Source organism: Chiloscyllium punctatum, chromosome 26, assembly GCF_047496795.1.
Source record: "Chiloscyllium punctatum isolate Juve2018m chromosome 26, sChiPun1.3, whole genome shotgun sequence".
In the NCBI taxonomy this organism is placed as follows: domain Eukaryota; kingdom Metazoa; phylum Chordata; class Chondrichthyes; order Orectolobiformes; family Hemiscylliidae; genus Chiloscyllium; species Chiloscyllium punctatum.
In genome coordinates, this window is record NC_092764.1 from 80,979,152 (window position 1) to 80,999,029 (window position 19,878).

The 19,878-nt window shown below is 43.4% G+C and overlaps 1 protein-coding gene across 1 annotated transcript in view; it reads right to left on the minus strand.

Annotated features, from left to right (window-relative positions):
• LOC140496228 (adhesion G-protein coupled receptor G5-like) overlaps nt 1-19,878 on the minus strand; it is a 93,066-nt gene that overhangs the window by 20,909 nt on the left and 52,279 nt on the right. Inside the window, exons 9-10 of the mRNA XM_072595729.1 lie at nt 6,362-6,512; nt 4,494-4,622 (exon numbers count right to left, since the gene is read on the minus strand). Of these exons, the coding sequence (XP_072451830.1) occupies nt 4,494-4,622; nt 6,362-6,512 (280 nt within the window). The remainder of the gene's footprint in view (nt 1-4,493; nt 4,623-6,361; nt 6,513-19,878) is intronic.

Below are 19,878 nucleotides of genomic sequence, written 5' to 3' on the forward strand. Positions count from 1 at the left end.
GAATAGGAAGGGAATAGAGGGATACTGTTTCAGTAAGTGAAGGCAGTTTTAGTATGGAAGGGCAAAATGTGTCAGCACAGGCTTGGAGGGCTGAAAGGTCTGTTCCTGTGCTGGATTGTTTTTTGTTCTTTCATTCTCTTTGTTCTTTATCCATAAAAAACTTGGAGTATGCTGACAACACTACTTACAGAATCAGAAGAAGGAAAATATTATAGAAAAATAGCAGTTTAGAATATGGATTAACCCAGGCTCAAGTCCCACCTGCTCCCGAGGTATGTAATAACATCCCTGAACAGGTTGATTCGAAAACATCTAAGATCGAGAAAACGTCGAGAATATGGATTAAGTATGAACACCAAAAAGTCAAAAACAAGAATAGAATATATTTAATGAAACCAGGGCAATGTCACACTGGAATAAGTGGAAAACTATGTCCATTTCTGCCAAATGACAACCATAGATTACAGATATGATGCAGAAGGTTGAAGGAGGATAGAGATAGGCAGGAGTAATTTCGTGAAGATAAAGGATGACAGAACAATATAAAAGTTCAAACGTAAAGCAAGGAAAAGACTTCAGATGATGTTCCATTCCATCCACATTCCCCTTTCTCTCGGAAACCTGGGCAATACATTAGGATCTATGGAAGAAAACAGAGGCCTTTGGAATGTATCTAATAAAACATATGCTCAGATTGTCATACAGAAACCACATTGAAAATGAAGAGGGGGTTGACATTTCAAGAGCAAAAAGAACTCTAAAATGTGACACCCAGAAAAGAAAGTGTCAGTATTTCAGTGACTGGATCGGAACTGAAAAGCCAGAAAGGTCTCTTCTGAAGGTCAAAGTGGGGGCTGCAGAAAGAGGCATCATCGGTGGTAGACTCAAGGAAAGATGTCAGAGAGGGGTTGTAGGTTAGATATAGTGGATATGGGAGGATGGTACAAGTCAGAAGGGTGTTGCATAGTGGGACAGCAGATCTCCTAGTGGGATACAAGCAGTACCATGAGTACTCTCAAGTTTTGAAAATGTACCAAGGTTGTGCACACACACTTCCAACAGGAGCACAGAAGATACCATATTCATCGAAGAGTTTGTGTGCATGTACCTATTGATCACCAGCATCATCGACAGGAGATAGATCATGATGTCAGTCAGTGAGGAGCAGCGATTTGACACCAGTGCTGCCATTTTGGAGTTCCATCATCCAGCCGACCCCATGGTTCACCCTGAACACAACATTAAGACTGTGCTGCTTCGAGTCTTCTGAGTTAATTATAGGATTGCTGTATTCTTTCTGGCTGATGCTACAATTTTGTGCTTTTGGGCATCTTTCCATTCTTGTTAATAGATTCAGGGAGCGACACACGGAGCGACACAGGGAGTGATCTGGATAGTGCTGAGTTTTTTTGGTGGATTTTGCTGTATTAATTAGTTGTCATCAGACACAATGGGGCCTGGGAAGCTTCATCTTGACTATGAGCATGACGGGGAAAATGAACAGAGGCGTAACTGTGAGAAAAGGGACAAGGCTTTCAAACAGATACCATGTCAGCTAAGGCTGTTTTGGAAGCAATTTCCCCCTGAATTTTAGCGATGAAAACAACTTGTGGCTCTTTCACTAAGAAAGATTGTGACTGCAATTTACCAACGATTGCAGCACAACCTCAGAGCTCAGCAGGGACAGCATTAATAATGGCCATCAATGGGACTGTGGCACTGAACTCTTAAGCTTCTGACTGTCCCCGAGGCTGCAACAGCTTGCAGTTTTCAGTATACTCCTGCATGAGAGAGACTCTCCGTTCAAAGGGAATGGAATTCATCCCGGTCCCTCTTGAAGGTGGAACAAATTGAAGGATTTCTTTGGATTGCAGCCTTTACACAGTGCGGGTTTGTCAATGAGCTGACACACAGTGCCTTGTGTATGATTACAGTTTATGTTTTACCATTTCCCTGAGCTGAAAGTAATTCCACTCCCTCAATGTGGGTCTTCTGTGTGACCACAGGTAACGTATCTTTCAGGTACATGCCCATTATCCTGGCAGCAATTCTGACACATTCATTCTGTGGCAGTCCTCTGTGCCATCTGTGCCCATTATCCTGGCAATGCAAAGATTGGTTAATGATCAGCAGGATGACCCCCTCATGATATGGCGTTTGACTCCAGATGGGAACCTTGCACATGTGCACATGATATTTGACATGCTCCCATTCTTTAGAACAGACCATTGATGTCCTGAAGCAATGTCCTGAACTGTTCTGGAAGAGCCCAGTAATCTCCAGCTGAGCAGGTGTCAGGATTTGTCCTGGTCTGCAGTATGTTTGTTATAATGAGAATGCCTGAATGCAAGATCACACAATAGACTCCTGTAACAAGCTCAGACAGAGACTCTGATAGACCAGACTACAGAAGGCGGCCGCTGGGTTTATAGTGATCCAACGTCATCATGAGGCTTTCAATGTCCCCTCTGAGTTGAGAAGCTGAGGAACAGGCGTAAGAATGGGAAGGGAGAAGTGGAAAAACAAGACAGATATCTGTTCAGGCTGGATGTGAACAAATCATTCACAAGCAATACCAAGAATTTCAAAATAAAAACCGAAAGAACTGCAGATGCTATAAATCAGAAACAAAAACAGAGAAAGTTCAGCAGGTCTGGCAGCATCTGTGAAGGGAAATCAGACTTAACGCTTCGGGTCCGGTTTCCAGAAACATTAACTCTGATTTCTCTCCGCAGATGTTACCAGACCTGCTGAGCTTTTCCAGCAACTTCTGTTTTTGTACCTAGAATTTTAACTCCACTTCCAAGTCAGAGATTCCTTATTGGTTCTCGGTCACTGACCGTCACATTGTTTACTTTCCCCACAAAGCAAGAGTAAAAGCCAACACAATGGCTGATACTGTCCCCTCCAGAGCAGCTGAAACACACAGGGGCCTCTCCCCCCACTTCCTGCCTCCTCATCTGTGACCCACCCTCTCCTGCAAGAATGAAGCGAGTGTGTCCGTGAGTAATATGCAAAGCTGATGCAACTGTTCTGATTGAATAGCTGGCAGTGTGTCAAAGTTGTGAGTAATATAAGAGTGTGAAGAGTGGATGAGGGAAAACGTGTGTGCGTTAAGGATGTGTCTTTACTGATGGTTATTGTGTGTTAGTGGGTGGTGGGTCTCTGATGATTTGAGATGTGACTGAGTGATTCTGTCACCCTGAGTACACAGTGCACCTCTTCTATTCATTACATCTCTTCTTTTCAATACCTCTTCCAATAAGATTTGCAGTGCACATCAGAAAGTTTTATCCATGCTGTCCCCAAGGATCAGCACTATTGGCTGTTCCACAACCCTGATGTTTGAATGGTCTCAGCACCATCTGCAGCCAAAGAGCATCTCCCCATCTCGAAGTGGACACAGGCTTTAGACAATGTTTGACACACATGATACTGGAACCTTTACTGATCTGTTTAGCCAATGATCAGCCACGGGGCAGCAGCTGTATGTAGCAACAATGGAAAACTGATATCCCATCTCCACCTCAATCAACAGGCATGGATTAATTGGACATCACAATCCCTGGACCTGTGTCCATCAGTAAACCCATACTGTCTCTGCAGTTATGATACAAACTGGTTCCATGATCCTCACACCAGGCCTCACTCCACGCTCTCTGACAATGACCATCACTGATGATCACACTAAAGTGGGAAACTCGATAAGTAAGAACTCCTTGTACTTTGGAGCACTCTCATCTTCAACAACATGAAGGGGCTGTTACATACCTGAGATGATACCCTGGATCATTCTTGGAGGGCTGTTACGTACCTGAGATGATATCCTGGATCATTCTTGGTGAATCACACCGCTGTGCAGCACCTTGGCAGATTGCTATTTAAATGCAATCTGTTATTGTTGCATTGATTGAACCTAATGGAAACCTAAAGCTTGAATCTGTCACTTCCTGTTATCCATCAGAAAGGTAACATTTCGATGCTTTCTTTAGAGATGTTATTACAAACTTCTGGAGCAGTTGGAGCTTGAACCCTGGTCTCCTGGCTTAGAGGTAGGGACACTACCACTGCACCACAGTGTTTACTGTCACACAAAACATACTAGTCACTTATTTTTTGGAGTGATGCACTACAAAGTGACTGATGTTAACCTGAAGCAAAAATATTTGACGATTAGGATTTTACCAAAAGATTATCATTTTTATTCCATTCCCTCCCCCATCCTGGTGTATTCTGCTCATGTTACTCGGTATGGCCTTGGAAACTCTCACATTCAGGATAGTGTACTAACTGAACACACAAAGAAATATCTGCTCAAAGCATCAATTTACCTCAGCAAGAGTTCAATAACTGTTTAAATAATGCTCAACAAGAATGAAAACTATCACCTCCGATAAAATGCTCAATAAGCAACAGGGAGAAAGGTCTATTATTTTAGTACCTTTTGATAAAATCCAACAACTCATTACACACTTGGGAAAGTGATTAATTACCTGGAACAGTCTTGCATCCCTGAATAATATTACTTTACTCCGTATCATTTTCGTTGTAATGTTGATGTTGTCCAGGAGAGTTGGTGACAGACTGATCCTAATCGCTGGGTGAAAGGCAGAGATATTCTCCTGGGTTTTACATTCAATAGAAATAATACATTTGGTTAACTGACAAGAATCTGCAATGCCATTTCCCTCTTCCCTTCAGGAGTAACATGCTGAAGAAGTTTCAAACTTTTGGCCTTTTGTCCCACTTTAGGACTTGAGCACAAGAATTAAGGCTGACACACCAGTGCAGTACTGGGGGCGGGGGGGGGCTGCATTGTTGGAGAGGCTGTCTTTCAGATGGGATATGAAACGGAGGTCCCTTCTACCTGCCTGGTTGGATGTGAAAGGCCCTATGGCACCATTTTGAAGAGGAGCTCAGGAGTTATCTTTCAATCAACATCAGAAAAGCAGGTAATCTGGGTCATTGTTATATTGCTGTTTGGAGGAGGTTGCTGTGCATGAGTTCACTGCCCTGTTTCCTACAACCGTGTCCACACTTCAGAAAGTATGTCACTGGCTGTAAAGTGGTTTGAGAAATGCCAAATAAATCCAATTTCTTTCTTTCCTTCCTTTTAAAAACCTGTTGACCTTTGGTGGAAGTTCTAACACTCGCTGTGGGAGTTCTTTAGCAGCACTCAGAGCATCTTCCACCTCACAATATGGTACCAGAGGCCTGGGGCCTGCATGACCATCAGGGAAATGACAGTGGGGCCAGAAAATAGAGGCTGACTCACAAGATCAGAAATATAATTATGGTCACCCTCAAACTGTTCAAACTCATTACCAAAACTCTGCTCGTCTCGAAACAGAATTGGAATTTTAACTGTTTTAAGAGAGAACTTCTGAGGTAATTTTAATCTCACTTGTCCCGTATGAAATGGAGTTAAAGCAACCAACAGTTTTATGCTGCACTCAAATTTCCACCGTATTAATTTCAGTTCCCTCTCAATCTTCCGGTCAGTAACGTGGCCATTGGATCAGCACCAGGATGGAGCCCTTACTCATTCTCTTCGTTAAGAATATGGGAGGAGAAGAGTGTGAGCACATACACAGGGTTATGTGCTTGTTTGTTATGCACTTGTTTGCATGTTATATAGAATCCCTACAGTGTGCAAGCAGGCCATTTGGCTCATCGAGTTTATACTGACCCTCTGAACAGCATCCCACCCAGATCCATCCCACTGTGTTATCCCTGAAACCCTGCATTCCATAAGGTCAATCCACCTATCCTGCACATCCCTGGATCACATCCCCACTTTAGCATGGCCAATCACCTTACCCATACATCTTTGAACTATGGGAGGAACCCTGAGCACCCAGAGGAAACTCACGCAGACATGGCAAGAATGTGCAAACTCCACACAGACAAACAGTCACCCAAGGCTGGAATCAACCCTGGGTCACTGGCACTGTGAGGCAGCAGTGCTAACCACTGTCCCACCCAGTTGTGTAGTGTGTTTGTGTGTATTTATGTCTGTGTATGCACATGTGTGTTTGTTTATGTATATGTGTCCGTGTTTGGGTGCATGCTGTTTTTGTGTGTATGCCTGTGTGCATATGTATCGGAATGTCTGTGAATGTGTGTGTGTGTGTGTCTGTGTCTGTGAATGTGTGTGCATGTCTGTGTGCGTGTTGCATGGTCAGAGGTCTTGGTGGAGGTAGAACAGAAAGTAAGTGAATGTCACACATTCAAACTCGGAGCAATAACAGAGAAAGAGAGACTGCACTATGAAGAGAAAGTGGAGACACATGACTTCCAGCCACTCATCCTGCCAGCAGGACTCTAACTGGGACACCAGGGGATTTCCATATACACTCACCGTATCTGCATTAGGGAACTGGAGACCTGGGAAATTTTCAGCTTCTGTATCTTGAATGAAGAATATTACATTCTCTGTTTCAATAACTCGTCTGTCCGTTTCACAGTCTCCAATCAGTAATTTGTTTTCCAAACCTGAGATGATCGAAGGTCTGCAAAAGATTGGTAAAGGAAGAATGTTACTGCCCACCGGTAATAGAGGGCTGGATTTCAGCAGCACTGGGCTCGGGATAACTTGCTGCATCAAGACAATTTGTTTTACACGGTGCATTGGCCTGAGGCCCACACTGCACTGTAGCTGCCCGTCTGGGTGAAGGAGGTGAAGGAGAGAGGCCTGAAGCCCTTGGAAAGCCTGTACCGCCGGCTCATGAGGATCTTTATCTTCAGTGTAAATACGGCACTTCCTCACGGAGTAACCAGACCAGTTTGCTCATTTGGTACGGGTCGAAATGTGAGGCTGCATTCCTGTTTGTAATAAATTCACACATTTTGCTTCCTGTTAGCATCCTGGGATCTGCCCAGTGCCTTGAGCAGCTTGCTCTAGGCCAAAGAATGTCCTGGTTCTGCACAATGCCATCCAGACAATGCTCTTTGATTACATTCTCTGCATAACATGCAGCACTCACATGAAATAAGACAGAATGATGCCAATCAATTGGCCTGGAGATATCTGGTGGGGTCAGACCAGTTTGTGCAGAGGCACTGGGGGACTTTATCAGACCCATTCGGTTTATTCAGTCATTAGCCATAAAAGCTGTGTAATTGATAGAAGATATCATTCTGAGGCCCAGAGTAGGGAAAGGATAGCTCCCAGGAAGCTCAGTTATTCAACACGACAGTAGATGTTTGCAAATGGCAATGGGGGAGTGCTGAGGGAAGGGAGGATCAGACGCTTCAGGAAATGCAGGATGGCACTGAACAAAGTAGGAAGACACTGCACACTCGCTGCACTTGGTAGGATTACAGATCGTGGTGTTTATCACCAATGTGATTCAGGGAAGTGACTAAATTACCTACATGTGTACATGTATAGATCTGGGAGTCAGTTAGCTAGGTTGGCTGGATGGTTGGTTTGTTCTGCAGAGTAAAACCAGCAGCTTGAGTTCAATTCCTCGACTGACTCTCCTTCTCAAACACCACCCCCTCACCTGAAGTGTGGTGACTTTCAGTTACATCACCTCCAGTAATCTCTCTCTATGAAAGAGAAGTTCAGTGATCTGGTAAGATTATAATAACTCTACCTCGTCTATAAATGTCCAACTATGGTTGTTAAAATATTTCAGAAATTAAGTGTTTTAAATGATTGAGATATGACATCTGTCTATCTGAGTAATTCTATAAAAGTACACGATTACAGCCGGTTTATTCATGATTAATTATAAAACAGAGAGACAGAGAAAGATATCGAGGGCGTTCCAGAGGTGTAGAAGCAGAAGACTATGCAACCAAGAAAGATGGATGGTAGGGAGGGTTATAGTCACAGAATAAGGGGTCAGCCAGTTAGGACCGAGGCAAAGAGGAAGATCGTGTTGGGAAATGTCTTCATTTCTTTTTAAAGACAAAAGCCACATTGCACTGACTGAGGGTTACAGTCATAGAAAGCACCATCACTTGTACATTCTACATTTTAAACCATTGAAATTGAGACACCCTGGCTGCCAGGCTGCACCAAGAGAAGTAGCCTGGAAAGAGTGTGAATGGGTGCCAATCCTTATCTCATGAACACTGGTCAACAAACAATCCAACAGGTAAACTCAAGGGGCTGGTAACACACCATGAGGTGGAGGTAGTGACAAGCAATCGAGGAGGGCGCTAGGAGCAGTTGGCTCGCTTCCCACAACTGAGAAAGGGATTGCGGAGGACCCTGTGCTCAACAGGAGAGTGAGTTTCTAACAGAGGTCGGTCATGAGAAGGGACCAAGGAGGACTCTGGGAGAAGACAGTTCGCTCACTCCAACTGAAAAGGGGATTGTGGAGGACCCAGCTTTGAAGAACAGTCTCAAAGAACAGTCGTACCAAAGAGTGGTCATTCCAAAATGTGATGGCCAGGCAGTAGGAGTGTAGAGATGGCAGGCATGTGAGTGACTGAAAGGAATTGAGACAGCAGATCCAGGAAACTCAGGATTCCACGGAGCTGTCTAACGGGTCTGACATTTTAGATCCCTATTTAGTGAGCAATGTGACTGAATTGGGGATGGATGACTCGAAGGAAAACCACAATACCATGGTGCATGAAGGTACTCTGGGAAAAGAGAGAGGGGCTGAGAGGCAGATTAGGGAGACGGTAGCAATTGGTGACTCAATAGCCCGAGCAATAGACAGTCTGGTTTGCAGATGAGATTGTGAGTCCCATATGCTCTGCTGCTTCCTGAGTGCATGGATGTAATGTAACGGTTGGATAAACTTCTGGTAGGGAGGGTGAAAAACCGATGGCTGTTCACGTGGGAACCAATGACATAGGGAGGGATAGCAAGGAGGTCCTGCAGGATCAGTTTCAGGAGTTAGGGAGTAGGTTGAAATGCAGCACCTCCAGGGCAGGGATCTCAGGAATACTCCCTGTGCCATGAGCTTCACCATTTAGGCAAAGGCAGATCATGGAGGTAAATGTGTGGCTTGAGGGATGGTGCAGAATGGAGGGGGTTTAGATTTTATTACAAGTGGGATCACTTTTGGGAAATAGGAGATGGGCTTCACCAAAACAGAAATGGAAATAACCTCCTGGCTGAAAGAGTAAATAGTAGAGTGGGGGTGCGTTTAAACTTATAAGGTGGAGATATGGGTTGACTAATGGACCTAGTTTTGGAGGTACTAGAGAGGATTAAACAGAGAAGATGGAGAATGAGAAAAAGGAAGAGAGAGAAGGATTGAGTGTTGACAGTGAACAAAGAAATAATTGCCTCCCACTGGGCAAGAAAGAAATAAGGGCAGGGTAAATTGTATGTATGTAAATGTACGGAGTGTAGTGAACAAAACTGGGGACAGGAAACAGAAATTTGTCTCGTGGGATATGATGTAGTAGCAGTGATGGAATCGATATGGTTAGAGGTGAGAAACTGGAAGGGAGTGGTCACCTTGTTAGATATTTATTATAGACGTCCAAATAATGGGGAAATGGAAGACAGCATTTTTTGGCAGATTATGAAAATCTTCAAGACAAGTCGGGTTGTGATTGTTGGTGATTGCAATTACCAGAGGGTTCACTGGGAAAAATATAGTTTAGACTAGAGTGGTGCTGGAAAAGCATAGCAAGTCAGGCAGCATTTGAGACAGGAAAATCGATGTTTCAGGCAAAAGCCCTTCATCAGGAATAGAGGCAGGAAGCCTGGGAAAAATGTAGTATGTGTGCGCAGGCAAACTGTCTGGGACAGTACATTTCCAGTCCTACAGAGAGGGAGCAGTATTGGATCTGGTCCAAGGAAATGAGGGAGGCCAAATGGAGAATGTCAGAGTAGGGGAGCATTTGGGAAATAGCGATCATAGTATTAATCGTGTTTGATATTATGTTGGTAAAGGATCAAAATCAGTCAAAAAGTCTAAAAAGGCTGGCAGCACTCCAGGTAGAGAAGTTGCCTGACCCAGATGGGATGCATCCTAGATTGCTGAGAGAGAATACGTGAGTCTTTGACAGAAATTGTTTAGCTCTCTCTGTGCACAGGGTTAGTTCTGGGGAACTGGAGGATTGCAAAGTGACATCATTGTTTAAGAAAGGGCAAAGGATAACCCAGGAAACTGCAGACCTGTCAGCTTGTTATCAATAGGAGGAAATCTGATGGAAGCTATAACAGGGGAGAAGATAAAGATATACCTCTAGACAGTCAACACGGTTTTGTCAAGTTTCAGCACTTAATTGAGTTCTTTAATGAGGTGAAACAGGCAGTAGAGAGGGTAGTGCTGTGGATGCTGTACATTTGGACTTGCAGAAAGCATCTGATCCGGTGCCACACACGGCAGGATGGTTCGTGAATTAGAAAGGTTTAGGATTGATAGGTCCTTGGCAGCATGGGGTAGACGTTGGCTACAAGGTCGGAAACAGACGGTAGGTGTAGATGAGCATTTCTAAGACTGAGAGGAGTTGAAACTGTTGTTCCCTGGGGTCTGGTGTTGGGACCCTTGCTTTTTCTGATTCATACAAATGATTTGAAGTTGAGAGTTGAGGGTAAAATCTCTAACTTTGCAGATGACACTAAGCTCAGGAGAATAGTGAATTGGGAGGAGGATACTGAGGGACTTCAGGGGGACATTGACAAGGTGACCAAATAGGCAGACACCTGGCAGATGAATTTCAAAGCAGAGAAATTTGAGGTGATACATTTTGGTAGAAGAATCACGATACAGAATCCAGGCTCAATGGTACCACCCTGAGGGGAGGTACAGGAGCAGAGGGAACTCAGGGGTCATGTGGATGATTCTCTGAAGGTGATCAGACAGTTTGAAACAGTTATTGAGAAGGCGTAAAGGATCCTTGGGTTTATATAGGAGCCAAATGTATAAAAGCAGGGAGATGATGCCATACCTCTGTAAATCATTGGTCAGACCACATTTGAAGCATTGTATTCAGTTCCAGGCACCTTATTTAAGGAAGGATGTTAAAGCCCTGGAGCAAGTGTAAAGGAGATTTACCAGAAATTTCAGGATTGCCAGCAAGAGAGCTGGGAGTGAAATGAGGAGAAACTTCTTTCCTCAGAGAGTTGCTAAGATTTGGAACGTGCTGCCAGGGAGAGGGATGGAGTCAGATTCCATTTCAGGTTCTAAAAGAGAACTGGATATATATTTGAAAGTAATGGAATTACAGGGGTACAGAGATAGGGCTGGAGACTGGGACTGGCTGGGGAGTGCTTTCAGGAGCCAGTACAGACCCAATGGATCAAAGGGCCTCCTTCTGTCCTGTGATATTCTATAATTCAATAATTCAAGGACTAATCATTTGGACAATGGGATTCTGGCTGAGAGGAATTCCCAGCCATGATTGAATCAAGTTCTAGCTGGACTGTACTTACTAGTGTCACACTTGGGTCACTGGGCAATCGGACAGAGAATGCCATGTGACAACAAATCTCTTTAGATGTTTAAGCAGCTGCCTTACTAATCAAACATCTGAGACACTGAAGGATGAAAAGCATGAGTGGGTTCTCCTTGTTTCGCTTTCTCTCTATCCAGTTTGCAAGTTTGGAACCCTGTCAGCTGATCTTGACTATCCACGTGCCACAGACCAAGGTTTTAAAAAGAACTTAACCTATCGCTGCTGTCTCCACAAAAAACTGATAAACCATCAATCGACATCTTTAAGCCACATTGATGCTGAAATTAACACAACCACCAAATTCAGTCTGGAGTAAGCCATCAGTCTTCAAGAATGCTGGATGACGAAAGAAATTGAAGGCTTGGTTCAGAAAAAGAAGGAAGCATATGTAAGGTACAGACAGGATAGATCGAGTGAATCCTTAGAGTATAAAGAAAGTAGGAGTACACTTAAGAGGGAAATCAGGAGGGAAAAACGGGGACATGAGATAGCTTTGGCAAATAGAATTAAGGAGAATCCAAAGGGTTTTTACAAATACATTAAGAACAAAAGGGTAACTAGGGAGAGAATAGGACCCCTCAAAGTTGAGCAAGGCGGCCTTTGTGTAGAGCCACAGGAGATGGGGGAGATACTAAATGAATACTTTGCATCAGTATTTACTGTGGAAATGGATATGGAAGATATAGACTGTAGGGAAATCGATAGTGACATCGTGCAAAATACCCAGATTATAGAGGAGGAAGTGCTGGATGTCTTGAAACAGTTAAAGGTGAATAAATCCCCAGGACCTGATCAGGTGTACCCGAGAACTCTGTGGGAAGCTAGAGAAGTGATTACTGGGCCTCTTGCTGAGATATTTGTATCATCGATAGTCACAGGTGAGGTGCCGGAAGACTGGAGGTTGGCAAACGTGGTGCCACTGTTTAAGAAGGGTGGTAAGGACAAGCCAGGGAACTATAGACCAGTGAGCCTGACCTCGGTGATGGGCAAATTGTTTGAGGGAATCCTGAGGGACAGGGTGTACATGTATTTGGAAAGGCAAGGACTGATTCGGGATCGTCAACATGGCTTTGTGCGTGGGAAATCATGTCTCACAAACTTGATTGAGTTTTTTGATTAAGTAACAAAAAGATTGATGAGAGCAGAGCAGTAGATGTGATCTATATGGACTTCAGTAAGGCATTTAACAAGGTTCCCCATGGGAGACTGATTAGCAAGGTTAGATCTCATGGAATACAGGGAGAACTAGCCATTTGAATACAGAACTGGCTCAAAGGTAGAAGGCAGAGGGTGGTGGTGGAGGGTTGTTTTTCAGATTGGAGGCCTGTGACCAGTGGAGTGCCACAAGGATCGGTACTGGGCCCTCTACTTTTCGTCATTTACATAAATGATTTGGATGTAAGCATAAGAGGTACAGTAAGTAAGTTTGCAGATGACACCAAAATTGGAGGTGTAGTGGACAGCGAAGAGGGTTACCTCAGATTACAACAGGATCTTGATCAGATGGGCCAATGGGTTGAGAAGTGGCAGATGGAGTATAATTCAGATAAATGCGAGGTGCTGCATTTTGGGAAAGCAAATCTTAGCAGGACTTATACACTTAATGGTAAGGTCCTAGGGAGTGTTGCTGGACAAAGAGACCTTGGAGTGCAGGTTCATAGCTCCTTGAAAGTGGAGTCGTGGGTAGATAGGATAGTGAAGGCGGCGTTTGGTATGCTTTCATTTATTGGTCAGAGTATTGAGTACAGGAGTTGGGAGGTCATGTTGTGGCTGTACAGGACATTGGTTAGGCTATGTTGGAATATTGCGTGCAATTCTGGTCTCCTTCCTATTGGAAAGATGTTGTGAAACTTGAAAGGGTTCAGGAAAGATTTACAAGAATGTTGCCAGGGTTGGAGGATCTGAGCTACAGGGAGAGGCTGAACAGATTGGGGCTGTTTTCCCTGGAGCATCGGAGGCTGAGGGGTGACCTTATAGAGGTTTACAAAATTATGAGGGGCATGGATAGGATAAATAGGCAAAGTATTTTCCCTGGGGTCGGGGAGTCCAGAACTAGAGGGCATAGGTTTAGAGTGAGAGGGGAAGGATATAAAAGAGACCTAAGCGGCAACCTTTTCACACAGAGGGTGGTACGTGTATGGAATGAGCTGCCAGAGGAAGTGGAGGAGGCTGGTACAATTGCAACATTTAAGATGCATTTGGATGGGTATATGAATAGGAAGGGTTTGGAGGGATATGGGCTGGGTGCTGGCAGGTGGGACCAGATTGGATTGGGATATCTGGTCGGCCTGGATGGGTTGGACCAAAGTGTCTGTTTCCATGCTGCACATCTCTATGACTCTATAACTATGTACACCTTCAATATTATTGGACTCTAAATTGGGTGATCCACCCTCCTCGTCTGTAACTTTAACCCCAACATCAGATGCATGTACTTTTCTTACAAACAATGTTAAACTGACAGGAGGTGTTGCAATTGGGTTCACTCTCCTTCCTATCTAAAACAATCAGCCAGTGTCCAATCCAGTGCACAATTCTCAAAACAAGGGAGGCTGAAATGATGATGAACACTCCTATAGTTTCTGCTTTAACCAACTGCTTTAACACCTATAGGAGGAAATATCAGGGGTTGGAAATTTAACTAAACCAAATCCCATTACTTTCTCCATTAACATTTTCTGAAACTGATTTTGAAACCTTGATTTATGTTCCATTTTCCTTCGAGCATTGGAATTGGATTGGATTGCTGTGCTGTGGAAAGAGATGCAAAATACATACTGCATAAATCATCAATATCTTTCATGGAATTTCATTTCCGAAGTGCAAAGTACAAGTTGGGAAATTTCGTATTGACATAATGATAGCCCTTGGAAAATGTCAACAAATAACGACTATAATTGCTAGCACAGTTTTCAATTCTCACTGACAAAGACAACCTTTTTAAAGATCTTCTACATAGTTGGAAAATTAAATCACTTCACATCATTACAGTTTTATGGACATTATCCGTCCCTCCAGAGCACTTCAATCTCCTCGAAAACAAACTGTGACCCCACATCGTAGATTAAGATCCTGACTAAGGCAAAAATGAGTCAGTTTGAACTTAACACTGAGTTTAAAGGGGCCTACTAATTTTAGGTATCCTTCACGTTTGAATCATATGCTGCTATCTTTTCCCTTCCAGTGAAAATGGAATCTGTCGGAAATGCATCCAACAGTTTCACATCTGGGTCGTGTCCACCGTTTTAATGGGTATAGGAGTTTCCAGGACTCCACTGGAAACCAGATCTTTGTGTCTGTTGCAGTATTGCCTTTCTTTGTGTTTAATTAGCTCAACCCTCCCTCAAAGACGTATTAGAATAATCTTCTAATATTAATCACTGTATTACTCAGAAGATCTTTTCTTATTGTTATGACATGTGGACCTTTTAGGGCGGGAAATTAAGAAACAGACAGAAAAGAAATGTACAATTATGAGGGAAATGCTGTTGAGCAAACTGTTGGAGCTCTGTGCTGACAAGTTCTCTGGTCCAGATGGACTCCATCCACGGATCCTCAAACTGTGGCACGTGAATAGTAGATATGTAGCTTCTCATTTTGCATAAGTTGCTGGATTTGGGGAAATATCTGTTCAAGTGAAAGATAATTAATGCAATTCCTTTATTTAAAATCTGTCAGAGCAAAAATATTAGAAGATATTATCAAAGATATTATCATAGTGCACTTAGAAAGATTGAAAATAATTAGGCAGAGTCAACAAGGCTGTGTGAAAGGGAAACCAGAACAAAATTAACTAATTTACAGGAGCTCTTTGAAGAAGTAACATGTGCTGTCGTAAAGGTGGATATACTGCACTGATTTCAGAAAGGATTTGGAGGAAAATAAAGCCTTAGGGTGTTGGGTATGACATATGATGTGGCCCAAAGATTAACTAGCTAACGGGAAACAAAGTAGACAGACACAGACTTTTAGGAGAAAGTGAGGACTGCAGATGCTGGAGATCAGAGCTGAAAATGTGTTGCTGGAAAAGCGCAGCAGGTCAGGTAGCATCCAGACTTTTTTCTGGTTGGCAAGGTGTTACAAATAATGTAATACCTGAAGAAGGGCTGATGCCCAAAACGTCGATTCTCCTGCTCCTTGGATGCTGCCTGACCTGCTGCACTTTTCCAGCAACACATTTTCAGCTCTGATCTCCAGCATCTGCAGTCCTCACTTTCTCCTCATTACAAATAATGTGCCTCAGGAATCAGTGCTGGGGCTTCCATCTTTTATAATTTATAGAACTGAATTGGATTAAGAAACCTAAGGCAGAATTGCTAAATTAGTTGATGACAAAGATAGGTAGAATACAGAGTCATGAATAGGACAGATTGAGGCTACAACAGGTTAAAGAGAAATATTTGGATGAATGTTTGATGAATGGAGTATAATGTGGGAAACTGCAACTACCCATTTTGGAGAAATAAAACAGAAACATTTCTAAATGGAGAGATTGTAGACCTTTGTGAAACACAGCAATCTGGGTTTATTAGTGAATTAATCACCGAAACCTTGCATGCAAGTACAAGTATTTAGGAATGCTATTTGAATGTAATTGTATATTGTGAGAGGATTTGAATACAAAAGTGGGAAGGTTATGCAGGGCACCAGTTGAGATCACATCTGTCGATCTATGTATAACACTGATCTCCTTGTTTAAGGAAGGATGGAATTGAAGGAGGAGGTTTAATAGACCCAAGTGGGCATGTTGGCTAATGAGAAAGGTTTGGACAAACTAGTCTTGTAAATGCTGGAGCTAAGAAAAGTAATAGGTGACTTGATTGAAATGTAAGACCCGGAGGGAATCGATGTGAAGGATGTGGAGATGATGTTCCTTCTTTACGGGAAAACCCAGAACTAGAGGTTAAAAACAAAGGGCTTAAAGATGGAAATAAGGAGAGTTGTTTTCCCTCAGAGGATCATGCATCTTTGGAACACTCTTCCTCAAAAGATGGCGGAAGCAGAAACTTTGAGGATTTTTAAGCCAGAGGTAGATAGATTCTTGGTAAGGGGTGAAAGGTTATGGGAGGAGGAGGCGGAATGTGGAGTTGAGGTTACGTTCAGATTAGCACCCCCTCCCCCCCCACTCCCATGATCTTTAATAAGATCTTCAATGACGAGGACAGGCTCAAGGGGCAAGATAGCCTGTTTCTGATTCTGACTCATACGTACATATATTATGTTTTACACTGTCTCCTTTAATTCAAGGTAAATCGTAATAGTTAGGAGCGGGTGTGTGACCTCTTACAAACCTCCTGGTGACAAGCTCACGTAACCTCATATTTTGTCTGCTCAGAGAGAGATCCATGTGACTTCTTGGTCTGCAGACATAAAGTCAAACTGAACCTTATTCAAGGTTAGGCACAAGCTTAACATCTGGATAAAACAGCTGGCCTACACTCAGGCTCAGAGTTAGTCTGACTGAATAATATGAGGAATAAAACAATTGCTGCTTTGTCACAATGGTGAAAAGGTCTAATTTCATGTTAACTCGCAAGCAGAATATAGATTGTACTTCATCTTGAGACCAATAGTCCCAACTTCTACAATCTAATCTTCATACCTGAAGGATCTCATCTCTGGGAACATTCTCAGAAACTTCTTCTACACTCTCTAACATTCATCCAAAGTGTGGTACCCCAGCACCGTACACAATACTCCAACTGAGGGCTCACCAGAGTCTGAGACTGGTTCAGCTTCCCCTGCCTGCTCCATTATTCTGTTAATAAAGCAAAGGATGCTTTATTCTTTGTGCTGTCAGCTTTAATGACTCACACACATGTACTTCCAGGTCTCTCTGCCCTTTCACAATCGTTACAAAAATAGCCTTTGCTTCATACTGTCTCTCTATGATCTTTCTAACAAAGTGCATCACCTCACACCTTTCTGCATTGAATCTTCTTTGTCCATTCCAACATCTCATCAATGTCCATTTGAGGCGCTGCACTATTATCCTCACAGTGTACAGTGTCTTGAAGTTTTGTATCTTCTCCAAACTTGGAAACTTTTCCCTTACATTAATATCCTAGACCATGGAATATAAGTCAGGAAAAACAAGGTTCCCTGTGGGAAAAAGATAAACCACTCTGCCTGCCCACTAATTGTTCACAGAAAGTATGTCTGTTCTTCACAAAACAAAGCAGACCCGTAATGCCTCAACTTGACCACAACCAGCTCAGGAACTAAACAGCAAAACAAGACATTACCTTAAAGCTTCCAGACTGAAGGAATACACTCCTTAGATGATCTGATAACAGACTTCCTATCTCCCAATAGCATCACTGCTCCTGCAGCCCCAAGGGCATCCCCAGTCTCCACACGTCATGAAGCACCACACAAACCCTCCCTTGACTGAGTGGCACCTAGATCCCTGACGAGAATGCACACCACCTTGCAGACCCATTGGAACCAGGATACTGGTTATTAGCACCTGCTCTAGCAAAGGAAGGGAACTTCCAGTGACAATTATTACCTGATTGTTACTACCGGACAACCGATTGTTTTCCATTGAATCTAATTTAATTCATATTGTCTTGTAATTAACATGACACGACTGTAGCACTACTATAACACAATAAAAACTGTCTTTATCTGTAGCTCAGGGAAGAGAATTCTTGACTTAGCTGTGCAGAGTGTCTGTTCTGTACTAGTCCTTTCAATTTCTCTTCCCCATGAGACTGTGAGAAATAAGCCAGCGTTCGTCAATTTCACAAGATCTCTTTGTGGCCTCTATTTGTAATTGGACAATTCTCTGACAGTTCCAATACTGATCCCAGTTTGGAAACTTGTCATCTCTCAGGAGAACATTCCATCAGGCAATGCACATTGTTCTCTGTGGAGAAAACTGCTTCATACAGCACGAGTTCTGTTGGAGACACACAAACATGAAAGGGTAAAATTTCCAGATGAATGTCCATTGCAGCGATGTTGATTTCCGTACCAAGTGCTGCCCTACTCGGGGTAGACACAAATATTAACATGAGTTCACAGAAGGAGTAGGCCATTGAGTCCCTTGGGCTTGTTCCCTCATTAATAAGGTCAGAGGGGAACTGTTGCTATTTTCCTGTGATCCCCCAGTACCATGTGACTACTTTGTCAATTCAATTCAGCCTCCAATGTTATGTGGGGTGAGAACTCTATCGACTAACAACTCTCAGAAAAAAAAAACTCACTATTGGCATCTTAAATGGAAGACTTCTTTATTGAAATTGTGTTCTAATCTCTCCTCCGGGGGAATCACCCTTTCAGCGCCCACACACTCAGGTTCACTCAGGAGCTTGGTTGTTTCAGTGAGATCATCTCTCATTCTCCTAAACACCACACCCCAGAGTATATATTCCCCTTCTTCCTGTCTTGGAATTTAATGTGTAGCTGATCTTCTTTTGTAAGTTTGGGCAGACATTTTTAAATGGCAATGTAACATGTAACATACTTAAATTATTTTGTAAGCTCGATCTAGCCGTTAGGAAAGAGACCAGAGTGGTTTAAACATTGGGGATGCTGGTTTAACAAGACAATGGCTTGCTTTCTGTAGTTCCTTTCTAAGAATAGGTATAATTTTCAGTATTGTCCTGAAGTGTATTGGGCTCTACAGATGCAGGGAAACAGAATAGGGATGTGTGCAGAATATAAAGAGCACTATATGGAAGCAACACAAATGTGCAAGTTTAACATCTTACATCAAGAACGATTTCTCCATTTGATACCAATTTTACCTGAGCTTGCTGATGGTAAAAGAAGCAATATAAATCCTAATTTCTGCCCCCCCCCCCCCATTTATCACCCTGACAAAGGATTTTCATGAATAATATTAGCATCAAGCGAGAGGCAGAATATCCTGTTCTCACTGGTGTTCTCACAAGCTTGGGTAAATAATTAGGTGGGAAAGTCTTTTACCTGAACCCTGCTGACTTCCCATCTTCAGAGTTAGGGTCTGGGCTGCAGCTCGATTTCCCCACCATGCTCATAGTCACGACCCTGAAGTGGCCAATTATGGATCACAAGATGGCCTCATCACACCACCTCTGCTGGGATTAATGCAACTACAAGTGGGCATGGTGCTATGTGGCGTGCTGGACTGATCAAACCGTGTGGGCTGCTTGTCATCTCTGGGGAGAGCGGGGATTGGTGTCCTTCAATCAGAGGCAATCAATAACTAATCGAGGGATAGCACATCGGGAAAGGGTGGGCTGATGAGACTTGCCCCTGCATTTGTTTCCTACCCTGCTGGCCTCTTTTTTTCCTTGCAATTTCCCACAGCACTATCCCTGCTACATTACTGACCTGTGGCTTGGCTCCTCCAGGAGCCTGGGATTTGGGGGAGTTGGGGGGGGGGGGGGTGGGGGGAGAGGGGAGAGGGGGATCCTTCTGACATCATCCATGACCACTTCAGTGGCACTGCTGAGCACATCGACTGCCAGCTCCTGAAAGCTGCCAGCAGCTCTCACTGTATGGCACTGC